The sequence below is a fragment of the Streptopelia decaocto genome (assembly GCF_964273445.1).
Source record: "Streptopelia decaocto genome assembly, chromosome: 6".
Taxonomy (NCBI): domain Eukaryota; kingdom Metazoa; phylum Chordata; class Aves; order Columbiformes; family Columbidae; genus Streptopelia; species Streptopelia decaocto.
This window is the reverse complement of record NC_138660.1, coordinates 63,065,091-63,079,128: the sequence shown is the minus strand read 5'-3', so window position 1 is coordinate 63,079,128 and position 14,038 is coordinate 63,065,091. Positions and strand designations below refer to the sequence as shown.

The 14,038-nt window shown below is 35.7% G+C and overlaps 1 protein-coding gene across 1 annotated transcript in view; it reads left to right on the top strand.

Moving 5' to 3' along the window:
- LRP1B (LDL receptor related protein 1B) overlaps positions 1-14,038 on the top strand; it is a 683,918-nt gene that overhangs the window by 557,361 nt on the left and 112,519 nt on the right. The window contains exons 53-58 of the mRNA XM_082055474.1: positions 913-1,035; positions 2,628-2,768; positions 3,817-4,004; positions 5,416-5,599; positions 7,394-7,479; positions 10,994-11,116. Of these exons, the coding sequence (XP_081911600.1) occupies positions 913-1,035; positions 2,628-2,768; positions 3,817-4,004; positions 5,416-5,599; positions 7,394-7,479; positions 10,994-11,116 (845 nt within the window). The remainder of the gene's footprint in view (positions 1-912; positions 1,036-2,627; positions 2,769-3,816; positions 4,005-5,415; positions 5,600-7,393; positions 7,480-10,993; positions 11,117-14,038) is intronic.

The window sequence follows — 14,038 nt, the reverse complement described above, 5'->3', positions numbered from 1 at the left end:
AAGTCTCCAGCCTGTCCAGGTCTCTGGATGGCAGCACAGCCTTCTGGTGTGTCAGCCACTTCTCCCAGCTTGGTGTCATCAGCAAACTTGCTGATAGTATACTCTATTCCCTCGTCCAAATCATTGATGAATATATTGAATAGTACTGGCCCCAGTACTGATCTCTGAGGCACCCCACTAGATACTGGACTCTGCCCCATTGACCATGACTCTCTGGCTTCTTTCCTTCAGCCAGTTTGCCGTTCACCTCACTACCCGATCGTCCAGACCGCACTCCCTCGGTTTACTTGTAAGGATGCTGTGGGAGACTGTGTCAAGTGCCTTACTGAAGTCAAGGGAGATAGACTTCTGTTTTCGATTTATTCCAGCTAATTGTTCAGATCTTGACATCTCTTTCCCTATGAACTATTACTTCCAGTCTTCTGAGATACATTTCTTTTAAAAGTGTCGGGAGTTCAGTAGTAGTTTCATTAGGGGGTTTATTTTATACTATTATTATATATAATAATGTTATATGTTAAAAATATTGAAATATATTCTCTCCACTGAATGCATGTTCTATCACTTACCATTTCTAGACTGAGTTATGTATATTGAGTATTTATGGATTTTAAAGAACCTTTCTTCAAGGCATAGTAACATAGTAAGCACATCTGTACTTCCCAAATGTTCTTGTCCTCAGAGGCAGACCTTCAGCTGGTTGTAGACAGTGTCAGCTTCTGAGGCCTTTCTGTCCTGGATTACGTGAGATTTTAACTATCCTTACTTTTTTAGCTATCTTTGTCATGATGAGTAGCTTTTTCTGCTGTTGAATTCTGTGGTGATCTTTGTATGACTCAAAATCTATGGTTATTTCCATTGAATCCTACTGTTCTCAATTTCATTTATTTTTATGTACTGTATTTTCCTTAGCTCCTAATAACACTTGTGACGAGAATGCTTTCATGTGCCATAACAAAGTCTGCATTCCCAAACAGTTTGTATGTGACCATGATGATGACTGTGGAGATGGATCAGATGAATCTCTGGAATGTGGCAAGTATAACAAAAGTAGAGTAAACCGAAAAATTTCAAACTGTTAACTCTAAGGCCCTCTGCAAGGTCTGTTACTTTCAGTCACTATTGAAAAAGAAAGCCCTTCAATTTTTAACATAGTTGTAATGTTAACTTTTAAATAATGCATTAATGAATACAACTTGGTATTAACTTGGAACTGGAGCTACAATGACAAATTACTTGCTATAGTAGTGACTTAAAGTTGATTGCTTATAACATGTAACAGAATTTAAGGTGCACAGTCTACAATTTCTAGTTTTTTACGTATGTATTTTCCCAAGAAACAAGTAGTAGGATGAGAGGAAATGGCCTCAAGTTGTGCCAGGAGAGGTTTAGATTAGCTATTAGAAAAAATTCTTGACAGAAAAGGTTGTCAGGCATTGGAAAAGGCTGCCCAGGGCAGTGGTGGAGTTCAATCCCTGGAGGGGTTGAACAGGCCTTTAGACGAGGTTCTTAGGGACATGGTTTAGTGCTAGAGTTAGGTTATGGTTGGACTCAATGATCTTAAGGGTCTCTTCCAACCAAAATGATTCTATGATACACTTCAGCCAGTAGCGGGCGTGAAGTCCACAAGAGCAGAGGAGAGCTCGTGTGAAACAAAATCCTGAAGTGCATCTACTGAGGGTGTTGGGTTCTCCTTACCAGCCAGTTCATTCTACTGCTCCTCCCTCTCCACACCGCTCACCAGCATAGACTTCTAGATCCTTGAAGAAAGACGGGAACAAACACACCTTCCATTTGCTTTTGGGTTATGTAAACGGTATGGAGTTTTGAAAGGGGCAGTTTGTTGCAATAATCTGTTGTAGGGAAAAACTGCTTAGTTCAAGTGGTTTAAACCAAGACAGGATCAAAGCAAGTTATTGATTTATTAATGACAGATAACCAATTGGAAACCAGTGAACTACACATTCAGTATCAATAGCAGCAATGCAATGGGTCAGTCACACCTGCAAAATATTGATATATACATGCATGGTCCCTTAAAATACTGACAGATAAATAGTGATGGTTTAACAGAGTTTAAAAGAGACAGAAGGAAGAAACTGCGACAGAAGCAGAGGGTGCACAAATTCCTGATCTAATTGTAGTATGGACCTGCCTTTCGGGCACTGGCTCTATTTAATTTCTACTGAGTAAACTGAAATCTACAGCAACATTTGTGTGTTGCACAGCTGCAATGCAATTTTCTGTTAGCTTGTAATCAAATACACACCTTAATGTGTGACTAGTATGGTAAAGTTGTTATAGCATAATTTTAGGAAAGGGTTACATTCTTTTCTGAGAAAGGGAACTGCTCCTAGAGAGTAGGAATCAAATTCCAAACCAGACTTTTCAAGGTGTTGTCAGGATGTTAAAATTAATAGCCTAATTCATCAAGATTTCAAACATGAGATTTCTTATTTGACTGCAAACTTTACTTTTATCTTTTTTTAATATCTTTAAAAAAATATTTTTATTTTAGATTATAATAATACTTTATTTTTTATTTTACTTACATTGCCTTACATATGGAAAATTTTATGTTTAAATTATGAAGCCAAGTATGAAGTTATTGGTTGCTGTGTCTCTAGGGTATCGGCACTGTCGCCCTGGAGAGTTCACTTGTGCTGATGGAAGGTGCCTGTTAAATTCCCAGTGGCAATGTGATGGTGATTTTGACTGCCCAGACCATTCTGATGAAGCACCTATAAACATAAAATGCAAAAGTTCAGGTTTGTATTTAATTTTTTTGGTAACATGAGGCCTTTCCTTTTGGAATGCAATGGTTTAGAATTGTAGACTAGCAGATGTGAAACCTCATAGCTTAAATCTCCAGTGCTTTCATGGTGATATTCCTTATGTCTGCAAGGAGAATGTCTGTCAGTTCTCAGCATCCAAAACCTCAGCTGACAAAATTCAAGCTATCAGTTCCTCTGGCATAAGATGGCTGCTAGTTCATGAATGCATAAATGTTCAATATACTCATCACACTGAAGTAGATCATCCAAAGTGGATGTTAGGTTGTTCTTTGTATATTAAAAAATGGTCTATTTTTATTAGCAAATTACTGACAAAATGTGATTTGTTGATATTGGTATTTTCTAATGGCATAACTTAGCTGAGCTCTGGCTCATCTTTGAGTGGAAAATGAGTCATGGTGTGGATATCATGTGCTATTCTGTGGCTTTTTGAAAGACCAGTTCTTCTGTCTAGATCTTACCACTTTATTGTACAGTAGCCCAGTCCTTTATACCAGTTTTGATGGAAATCACTCATTTGCTTTGAGGTAAGGCAACGATCTTCCTTTAACAAGAAATGCTCTGATTCTGATATGAAGAACCTGAAAGTAGCTGAGCTGACATAATCAAGTTTTTCCCAACAGGAAAAAAAAGACATGTATGCGTGTCCTCAGACAAGGAATGTGTCAGAATTCAGTCAGTCACGTTACTAAACACCCAAGCGTCCACAGGGGAGAGAAGCCACACTTTGCAAGTTTTGCAAATTATGGAACTGTATTTTGTGTAGAGATAAGGTAGAAGATTCTCAGTTAAATGAAAACAAATGTGTGGGAGGGAATAAGTTGAAGTATTCACACATTTTCCAGGAGAGGAATAAACCTTTAAAGAGACTGAAATGTAAAAGGTATAATTAAACTATCAATAAAAAATGAATACTCAATTGTTTCATCTCCCATGCACGCATTGCAGCCGGTCCATGAGAAAAGTCATTCCCAGTACTAACAGACTACACAAAGTTGTGTTCTCTTTTTCTGTTTTTCAGAGCAGTCATGTAACAGCTCTTTTTTCATGTGCAAAAATGGCAAGTGTGTTCCTCAAACTGCTGTTTGTGATAACAAAGAAGATTGTAGTGATGGATCTGATGAGAAAAGCTGCCACATTAATGAATGCCTCAGTAAGAAAGTTAGTGGCTGTTCTCAAGATTGTCAGGATCTTCCTGTTGGATACAAGGTAAGTAATTACAAAATGTGATGTAATGTAATGCAAATTCTTAATTATTAACTACTGTGTGGTTATAATAGAACTCGTGCTGTATTTCATTGTAATGAAACAGCTTACCTGTCATAGTAAGGACATTCAGAATTTTATTTCCAGTAAGCAAATAATTGCCAATTGTATTAAAAAAAAAAAAAGTAAAATGCATATTTTATACCTATGGAAAAGAACGTACCATGTTTTAAATACAGCAAATCATACTGATGTGTACAGAGCACTGAAAATCAGGTGTGAAAAAGAAGACGACATAGGAGTGAATAGTTGTCTCCATATTTTTTCTAAGTCGAAGACACAGAAATGTATAAACAAAGTATAATCGCCTAAGTTGCAGAATAAAATCATTAGTTGTCTGCATGTGATGGTGTTTTCTGAATCACCTACATCTGCTCTTTGGCCTGGAGGCGTGCAGGGGAATACTTGTGGGTGGCAGGTAAACCCTGGCCACAGGCTGCACTAAGCTGTAAGTGGAAGCCGAGAGTAGACGAGAGATTTTTTCACAGTTTTAACTCTGAAGTAACCCTGACTTCACCCCTAATCATTTCATCTTTTTAATAGAATGTTGACCTGCTGAGAAGTAAATAACATTTGTCCAACATGGGTTAGCTCTGAAGGTGTTCAAACCTCTGAAGCCATGTCAGGAGGCCATAGACTACAGAGCTGAAGGCTTGGTTGGGTACAGCAAAAACCTTGTTGAAATAACATCATCGGGGAGAAAACATCATGGGTCTCTGCAGAGGATTATGTAGAGGATACAGGAAGGAATATGACACAAAGTTTTCTGTGACTGAAAATATGCCCCTGTTTCCAAACCTCCCCACCCATTTGTGTTTTCCATCACTCACACTGCATGTGATAAGCTTGCCATGGTGGTCAGCAGACCTCAATAAAAATCACCTTCAAGAGTGCTCATTCATATTACTGTACCTGTTACACAGAATGCTAGATGTTATCAGTACTTCAAGAAAAATTATTAAAACTTGTATATCTTTACCAAAAAGCGCGTGTATACTTGAAAAGAAAGAACTCCAAAGGGTTCATCCATCATTATTTTCATGAAAGAATCCTTTCCACGTTTGTCAGATGTTATTTTACTTTTTCTTCATTTAAAGAAGAAAGAATAATTACTCATTTTGCAGGGTTATTTTGGAAGGAGTGGTACTTAGGATCACACCAGCAATAGCTGAAAAGAAATGTAGGTATGTCTGCTTGTAAACAGGATAAAAAGCAATGTAAGAAAGATGTTACTTGAAAAAACGAGACGACATGAAAAAAGTTATAATGCTATCATATTCAGAAGAAAGTCCTTAAGAAAACAAGCAGAATCAATCAGTAATTCAAAATGAATCTATTTGTATTTGTTTCCCAGTGCAAATGCTGGCCTGGATTCCGGCTGAAGGATGATGGCAAAACCTGCGTAGATATTGATGAGTGTTCATCGGGATTTCCCTGTAGCCAGCAATGCATCAATACATACGGGACTTACAAATGCTTGTGTGCGGATGGGTATGAAATACAGCCTGATAACCTACATGGCTGCAAATCCCTTTCAGGTATCACTTTTTTTTTAATTCATTGCTGTATCCAAAATAATCCAAGGTCTGTGTTACCCTTTATGAAAGGTAAACTGAGTTACTTTGAAGCACACTACTTTAATGAACAATAAGAATGTGATTCAATGTCTGAATGTAATAACAAGTTCTATTTTTAGCATGTATTATGCTCAAATAATTTTTAGTGAATAGTCACAGTGGATTATGGAAGTTTGAATTAGTAACTTTATTAGAAAAAGTATTAGAAAAGTTAAAATACATCACTTAATTTTACTTCTGAGTCATATGATAATAGTATGTTTATGATAAGTGTTTAAAAGACTTCTGCTGGTTTATGTCTTCAACATTAGATAATTAGAATATACGTCAAACTCCCTGGTATGAAAAAGAAGAACAGGAAAAAGTAATAGAAATTGCAAAATCCATTATTCCTATAACATATGAAATCCTGCAGTCTTATATGTAATACACAGTAAAGTTCAAGATATATAAGAACATTGGTTATTTCCTCACACCCACGTCCATGGCACTGATGTTATTTTTATGTGCTTCAGTGAGTAGGGTTCACTAGATCAGTGAAAGGAAGAGGAAGCACAGGAGAGGGCAGAAATAGTCTGGATTTTGCTTTACTCCTGCCTCACGCCTTGCAAGCTACTCATCTATTTAGAAGCCATAGATCACTCAAATGAGGAGGGGAGCTGGAGCACATCACAGTGCACTTTATTGGACTTGTCATATATCAAACCTCAACAGTTGGAGTTGTTGTATATCAAACTTCAAAAGTGATCATGACAAAGCTTTTTGTGCTGTGGTGAGGATGGTTGTGCTGTGAGGAGGTGCCAACACACCTGATGCTTGATTTCTTGCAAAAGTTGCCTTGAACTCTTTACAACAGAGCACATCATCACAGCCATTCTCCACAAACCACGGACAGCCGGTACCGAGGATGATGCTCAGGTCATTTCAGAACTGGAGAATGTCTTTGGGTTGAACATAAAAGGCAAGCAAGGTGGTACAAGGTATTCAGTACAAGAGTAGGTTGGACAACACATTACATTCCAGAGTGTATGAGCAGTAGATACGAATCTTAAATACATTTTTAAATATTAGCGGGGTTTTTTATTTATTTTAGCTAAAGTCCCTCTTAATAGAGCTAAAATAAAGACAACTTTAAATATATATTATATATAAATTATTTTTTTTTTTTACTATTATGTATATCAGCATCAGAGATGTTGCAAAGTAAGTTGTGGCATGAATGATTATCTGAAGGAACACTTTTTAATAAACTGGAAAGCCAAGGGTAAAAAAGCCAAATCTGGCTTCAGTTCAGAATTAGAGAATCAAGCTTTGTCCGAATAGCTGTTTCTTTGTCTGTAATTTTCAGAGGATTGAAATCTCAAAAAGCAATGGTCAAAACAAGCTGGATTTGCAACTGTGACAAATAATAGTCTTAGTAATTTGAAAGTGAATGTTGAAATTAAAACAAGTCATATTTCAAATTTAATCTCTGACAATAAATTAGCTTAAAATACAGTATGGTTCCCATATTACAAAGGCAAAAAATTAAATTACATTGAAAGATATACTAATTAATTGCTTTGTTCATTTTTATACTGCATCATTGATCTTTCTTGGAACATTTGAATGTCTTAAATATTTCTTTCATCCATAACATTGATCAGAGCATGTAACATTTATTTTTCAAGCCATCTGTATTTCAGCATTGTATTCCTGATTTTCCATAAATTAACGTAAAAGCTAGTCTAATATATTCTTTCTCCCGGGGTTTAGATGAGGAACCTTTCTTAATTCTGGCTGATCATCATGAAATAAGAAAAATTAGCACTGATGGATCCAACTACACTTTGTTGAAACAGGTATAATCATAGTACCGTGCTCTAAGTTTAACTCAATACTTTTATTCTTTTCTAAAGTGTGCAGCTGACAGAAACATCATCCTACAATTGGCATTGTATGCACCGCAGAACAACTGCAGTACCTCCACAGTTTTTAGAATATCTAAAATTGCCTAATTTACCTGAGTTTGACATGACTAAAGCTCAGGCAGTTGTTTTGTCAGTCATTCTGATGTACTAAAAAAACACGTTTGTGATCTTCTTCCATCACAATATGTCTTGAACAACATGTATATTTCCGTTTGCAAAAAGAACCCCAAAAAGTATTTGGCCATGTAGTATTTGAGCTACTTACTGTCATAACCCAAATATATTTTTATTGATGTAGACACAGAAGTTCAAGATTTATGGTATTAAAATACATGAACAAATATCTTTAGTTAAATCTAACTTTTTATGTAATTACCACAAATTATTTTAAAGGAAAAACACTTTATTTGAAAAACTAAAAAAGTAGAAAGTCACCCAGTAAGTACAGAGCTGTCATTGTAGCAGTTTCTGCTCTGCTTCTATGCTTCACCTAAGTGTAGTTACTTACCATAGATTAGACTTTCAAAATATGTTTTAATAAAAACATCTCTTATCTTGAGTACTAATTAGAAAGACGAGAAAAATCTGTTATGCCAGTCAATAGCATTAGGCTTTTTTTGACTTTTTGTGTCAGTACACTGTGCATCTTAATGTCACAAGAGAGGTGTTCAGGTCTTCACAACAGTAATTACAAAATTAACCATCTTGCATTAAACATTGATTTTATTTAAGCATAGCAAGCATTGCATTCAAGTCTGTTATTTCTTCTGAAATCCTTCTGACTGCCTCTCGTTTACATCTCACTGCCTCTCTCCTCTTTTGCTGGTATATTTAGTAATAGAAGCCTGTGAAAAGAGGGGAGCAACAGTTAATTATCTTTATGGTTGGTGCAGACAGATTGGCTCAGAGCTTCGTCAGTCTTGAATTTAATGGACTCCAGTGCTTTACAGACTGTGTAGCTCCAGCCGTTGAAGAGAATCTGTATTTTCCATATCACATTACTCAACTAGGCTACTAAATATCCCTGTTACTGAACCTACTGGCCTTTGATCCTATAAATATGGCATTTTTAAAAGCATCCAGATTTGAAAGCAGAAGAGGGAGCTATACCAGCAGAAGAGGTGGGCTGTCTTCCTCATAAGGACACCTTTTTCTCCTCATCGTGTTATGATGGATCGACTCTTCCTTACACATCTACCAAATGAAGGCAAATACCAGAGCTGCTCTGGCAAAGGAGCAAAACCGCCCTTCTCTGTGTATTTGATCTGTGCTTTGCCATTCTAACACCTGTTCACATAAACTCAGAGTAAAGGAGCTGAAAGTAGGAGCTTGTTCGGTGTTCTCTGAGTTGTTACATGCCAGCTCTTTTGTCTCTGTTTTTGTTGTTTGGTTTGTTTGGGTTTTTTTGTTTTGGTTGGTTGGGTTTTTTTGCATACAGTGCAACTCTTCAAATTGTGTCTCATGTATGTTCTTTGCCTATCATTTCCTTCGCTCCTACTCATCAAAATCCTTAGGGTTTCCATAGACAGAGCAGATAGAGAGAACAGAACCTTCCTCCTCATTTTTTGTGGGGTTTACCTGCATTCTTCTAATTGGGGCACCAAGGGACAGCAATTCATGGCCTAGGACACCATGTGCTGTGTGTAACAACAGCAGCCAAAACCAGGGGAGACTAATGCAGCTGATGCCATCTGAAAGCGACCCTGTTCCTTCTAAAAGCAGATTACATGAGAAGTGACAAAGAATTATGCTAGGGGGACCTAAAAGGGACATGTAGATTACAGAAACCGTAGTGGAGAAGAACAGAAATAATTTTACCTGTTGATCTTCTGATCAATATTGGAACTAAACTGACCCAAAATAAAACACTTGAAGCCAAAAACTTACAGGGAGTCAATTCTATTTATTACTCTGGATGCTTAAAAACCATACAGTGTTATAGAATATGTTGGTGTATGGCTAATTTTTATACAAATTACTGACCTTGATTTCTAGAACATTATATATTTGTCATAGTCTTTTATATTCATGCACTTGTCTCCTTTGTTAAGAATTTGGGGTGGGGGTTTATCTGCAGATGCATTTACACTACTAGTAGAAAAAAGAGACAGGAAAAATGTTTTGCGGCACAGTTATGACTGTGAGAACTGCAGCTGGTTCTGTTAAAAACCCGTGTACATGGATATGGGATTTTTGAAAATGAGAGTGGCCCTCCAACACTGGATTGGTTAAGACTTTCTTTAATGATGGTTTATGCAGCTTTCTGCATTTTGATTAAAAGATAGATTTACAGTATTATACTCTAGTAGCTGGCAGAAACGCCATGTATCACTTTCTGTGCAATTAAATATTGTTGTTCTTAGTATTTTAGAGTTGGTTAGTCCAGCACATCCCCTCCACAACTGTGAATTACATTAACAAAGGAGGTTGCTGATCTACCTGAGAGTAGAATGTCGTTGGGCTGATAACAGAACTGATTATCCGATCCTGCGATTTTACACGGAGTGCAAATTGCATCCGTTCTTTTTACCACTGCTGCTCCGTATTTGATTGATAACAACATCTTTGTATTAATATATTAAGAATAATTATTTTGCTACATGGCAGAACGTTAAGCAGATTATGGGACAAGGCTTTCCTGTTCTCAGATAAGGAAATAAAAGCCATCATCTGAATGGAATCCCTCTCTCTTATCTGCCATTTGGGATGAAAAGCCATTATTATATGACTGTTCTTTCCAGCCTATAGGAGTATGTCGAATTTGATCAGTGCTCCTTCTTACAATGTATTGGCTTAATAATTGGAGACATAGGAGACTTCCAGATGCCTGCTACATCTCTTCACTTTCACACTTAATGTTTATACTACCTGTGTGTGTATACACATACATATCCACACAGTACCTATAATATCTAAGAATTGAAAACCTTCTTATTCAGGAATTAAAATTAATGCTTTTTTGAACATCACAGTTTTGGATTCCTGCTTAAGTCATATTAATAATGAAATTATTTCATTAAATAAAGAGAATAAATTTTATGCTATTTCCAAGTTTACTGTTATAAAATGAATATTAAAGTGATGCCAAAGGTAGTAATTAGCAGAGGAACTGAGCAAGAGGAATTGAGCAAGAGTTACAGTACTTACCATTAAAGTTAGTTGTAGTAACAGGAATTAAAAAAGCAGAAGCATCATTTAGTTTTATATGTCACCTGCATTTTTGAAGTGAGATAGTTCTTTTTTACCAGGTTTATTTCTGTTACAATTTTTATCTTCTTATGATTGCTTACAAGTAGTGTATGGAAAAATGAGAGAGTCCAAATATATGCAGTTGGTAAAATAAAATATCTTGAATATTATATGCAATGTATTTTGCATTCTGAATGCTATCAAATGGTTTGTGTTCAAACACCTGAATAAACAAACTTTTTTCTTCCATTTTTAGGGGCTGAACAATGTGATTGCAATAGACTTTGACTACAGAGAAGAGTTCATCTATTGGATTGATTCCAGCAGACCAAATGGCAGTCGCATAAACAGAATGTGTTTAAATGGAAGTGACATCAAGGTAAGTGGGGATGAATGGTGTCACTACCAGAATTACATTTTTTGAGTATCTTGGGAAATGCTCCTTCATGGATTTAACCCAGATTTTGCTATAAGAATAGTAGCACAGAAAGATGTAGCAAGTCCTAGTAAAATGTAATTGCATTTCGGTCTTATTTGAAATAGAGGTAGGAACTAAGAGGACTATATTTATGAGCTATATTCCTTTTGACTTAATTGCCCATTGACTGAATTGGCAGCTGAGTATGGTGTACAGGAGGCCAAAGGAAAAATGAGGTATAATTATGTGTAAGTTGCGTAAATAGACTGGTATACTATTTCTTCATATACAGTTTTCTGTGGTCTTCAGTTTGTTTTTTGTCCCACCTCCACTACACTGATAATGAAAATAACTGCTGTGAATAATCCAGGGTAAAAGTTCACTCCCATTTCTGCACATTCTGTTTTGCCTCTTTAGTGGAATAAATTCACAAATCCACTATTAAGGACATTTGTTGACTTACCTGAGCATTTTTCCAGAATTTGTGATAAGCAGTAAAGAATTCTTCTTTGCTTATTCTCTTATGTGTGCCAGGCAGGGGAGTACAGAAAAAAATCCTATTGCTTTCTGTGAATGTAATAATTATTCCAGTTTTTAAGTAAAATTTCAGGAATTTGAACAAACATTAGAAGGAAATTAGGTTGGGGGCATGGTGGGTATTTCTTCTTTTCTTCATTAATATTGTGCAATTTAAAGAACAAGTGTCATCTTGATGGAGATTTTACTCAAATAGTATGTCAAATTCAAAATAAAAGTTGTGAAAATAAATGCATTAGATTTTTGTAATATTTTTCACTTAAAAACTTGGCCCAGATTTGGCCTTTGAAAGCTGAAAATGTGTGCAAGGGATTGTCAAGAATTATATATTGTAGCTGTCTCTCTGTAATCTTTTATCTAGTGCCAAATGGTAACTTTGTCTCCTTGACTTAGATTTTAATACTTTACACATTTAATAATTGATGTTACAAATAATTAGTTTCCCGGTAAACCTGTGTAAGTTTTTATTATGAGAGTTTTTATGGTTGACAACCTTTTCCCTTGAAGTATGCATTTCTTCTTTTATTTGCTTCGTACTTCTTGTTTTACTATTTACTATAGATTAATATACTCATAGTGTAAATGATATTGTTTGATATATTACCCAGGATTTCTGATATAGAACATAGCATCTTTCTAGCATGCCAGCTCTAGCTTTCTTGGTTGGAGAAATCTGATGGCATCTCATTTTTCTTTTGTATCTGATCTTGGAAGAGATATTTATACAATGCAACTTTTTCACGTGAAGGTGTTCAAACATTAGCACAGAGTTTTATGTATAGTATTGTAAATTCAAATGAAGTTTGTTATAGGAAAATGCTGTAGTGAGCTGGATTGTGTCCTTTAAATGTCACATTGATGATCTCAGTGACTGGAATAAGCTTAAAGTGACCCTCCAAAGGACAAGTAATCAGAAAAGAGCCTAATTACTTGGGCTGATGTGTAGCTAAACCATTATATAAAGTTTGCAGAGCTATCCATTTCTGCATGAAATGTCCCATGTTACAGTGCAACTGTTGCTGCTGTTACACATTTATAAAACAGTGAAGCTGGTAGTGCTAACATATTAGAAAATAAAGTATTTTATTAGTGTTTAAAAAAAATGGTGCATGCCTGGATTTAATTTTAAAAAGATTTTATGAGGTGATAAATAAGGTAATAACCTGGAAGAGTACTTTTACATATTCATAACTATAATATTGGTTTAAATTATCTTGCAGTATTCCTTATCTTGAAGGCTTTTCAGTATCTTCAAATGGTAAATAAATAAAAAATAATACATTCAGTTATACATAATCTGGTTTATGTGTAAAGTTTATATTCTAGTGCACATGCTTTTAGTGATGAAGTTGGCAATAAATTAGAATGCACACTACAGTAATAAACCCATTATTAGTACTTAGAAATCTCAATTATTTTGAAGTATTGCTCCATCTGATTTTTTTTTTTTCCTTAAGTTCAGTTGCACAGACCTAATCAGGACCTAATCAGGAATAGAATAGGTCAGAATAGACCTTATCAGGAATAGAATTTATAAACCTAGAAGTTGTTGGACTCTGATGACTGGGAATATTCAAATGTCACTCAACACTTAACATGAAGTACTCCCAGTGAAGCAAGATTGAGTCCTACAATCATGATGAATTTGTAATCATGTATTTCTAGAGACGTTTGTTCAAGTCTCAGAAATATTCAAGTCATCAAAACCTTTGAGTATAACGTGTCCCTGTCAGTAGAACATAGATTTTCTAGTAGGTCAGTAAATTGCTTCTGTCTCTTAGTTTATTCCTTAATAATTTAGTCCTTTTGAAATTTAACTAATTCTTAGAAAGTTCCTCTCTTACATGAATATTGGAAATAAGAGCGCGGTGTTTACTTTCCAACTAAGTAATCTTTTTCTGTTTGCCTGAGTTGGGTGCCCTTATGGTCTCTCTCTCATGATGACACATGGCACTGCTGCAATATTAAAATGAAATATATGCTGATGTAGACTGGAGAGAGAGCTGGTGAGCTAATCAGCAGATGTGTTTGAGGGCACGTTATGAGGAGAGAGCCTCATCTCCATCCTGAAAAATAAACGGAGTAGGAAAGGGGAAAGAGTCTCCTTTTTTTAAAGTAAGACAAACAGAATATTAGAATCTTAAGATGAAAAATTCTTAAAGGCAGTGCATAATACAGGGAAGTTAGAAATTGGGTACTTACTATATCAGGGCATTTTCCGTTCTCCCTTACTATAAGGAAAGCGTCACATTATCTTAGTCACCTAAAAAGTGTCATTACTTCAGAAGTGCCGTTGTTTAACAGGGAATGCCTATTTTTCACATGTTATATGTCATTGTGTCATAC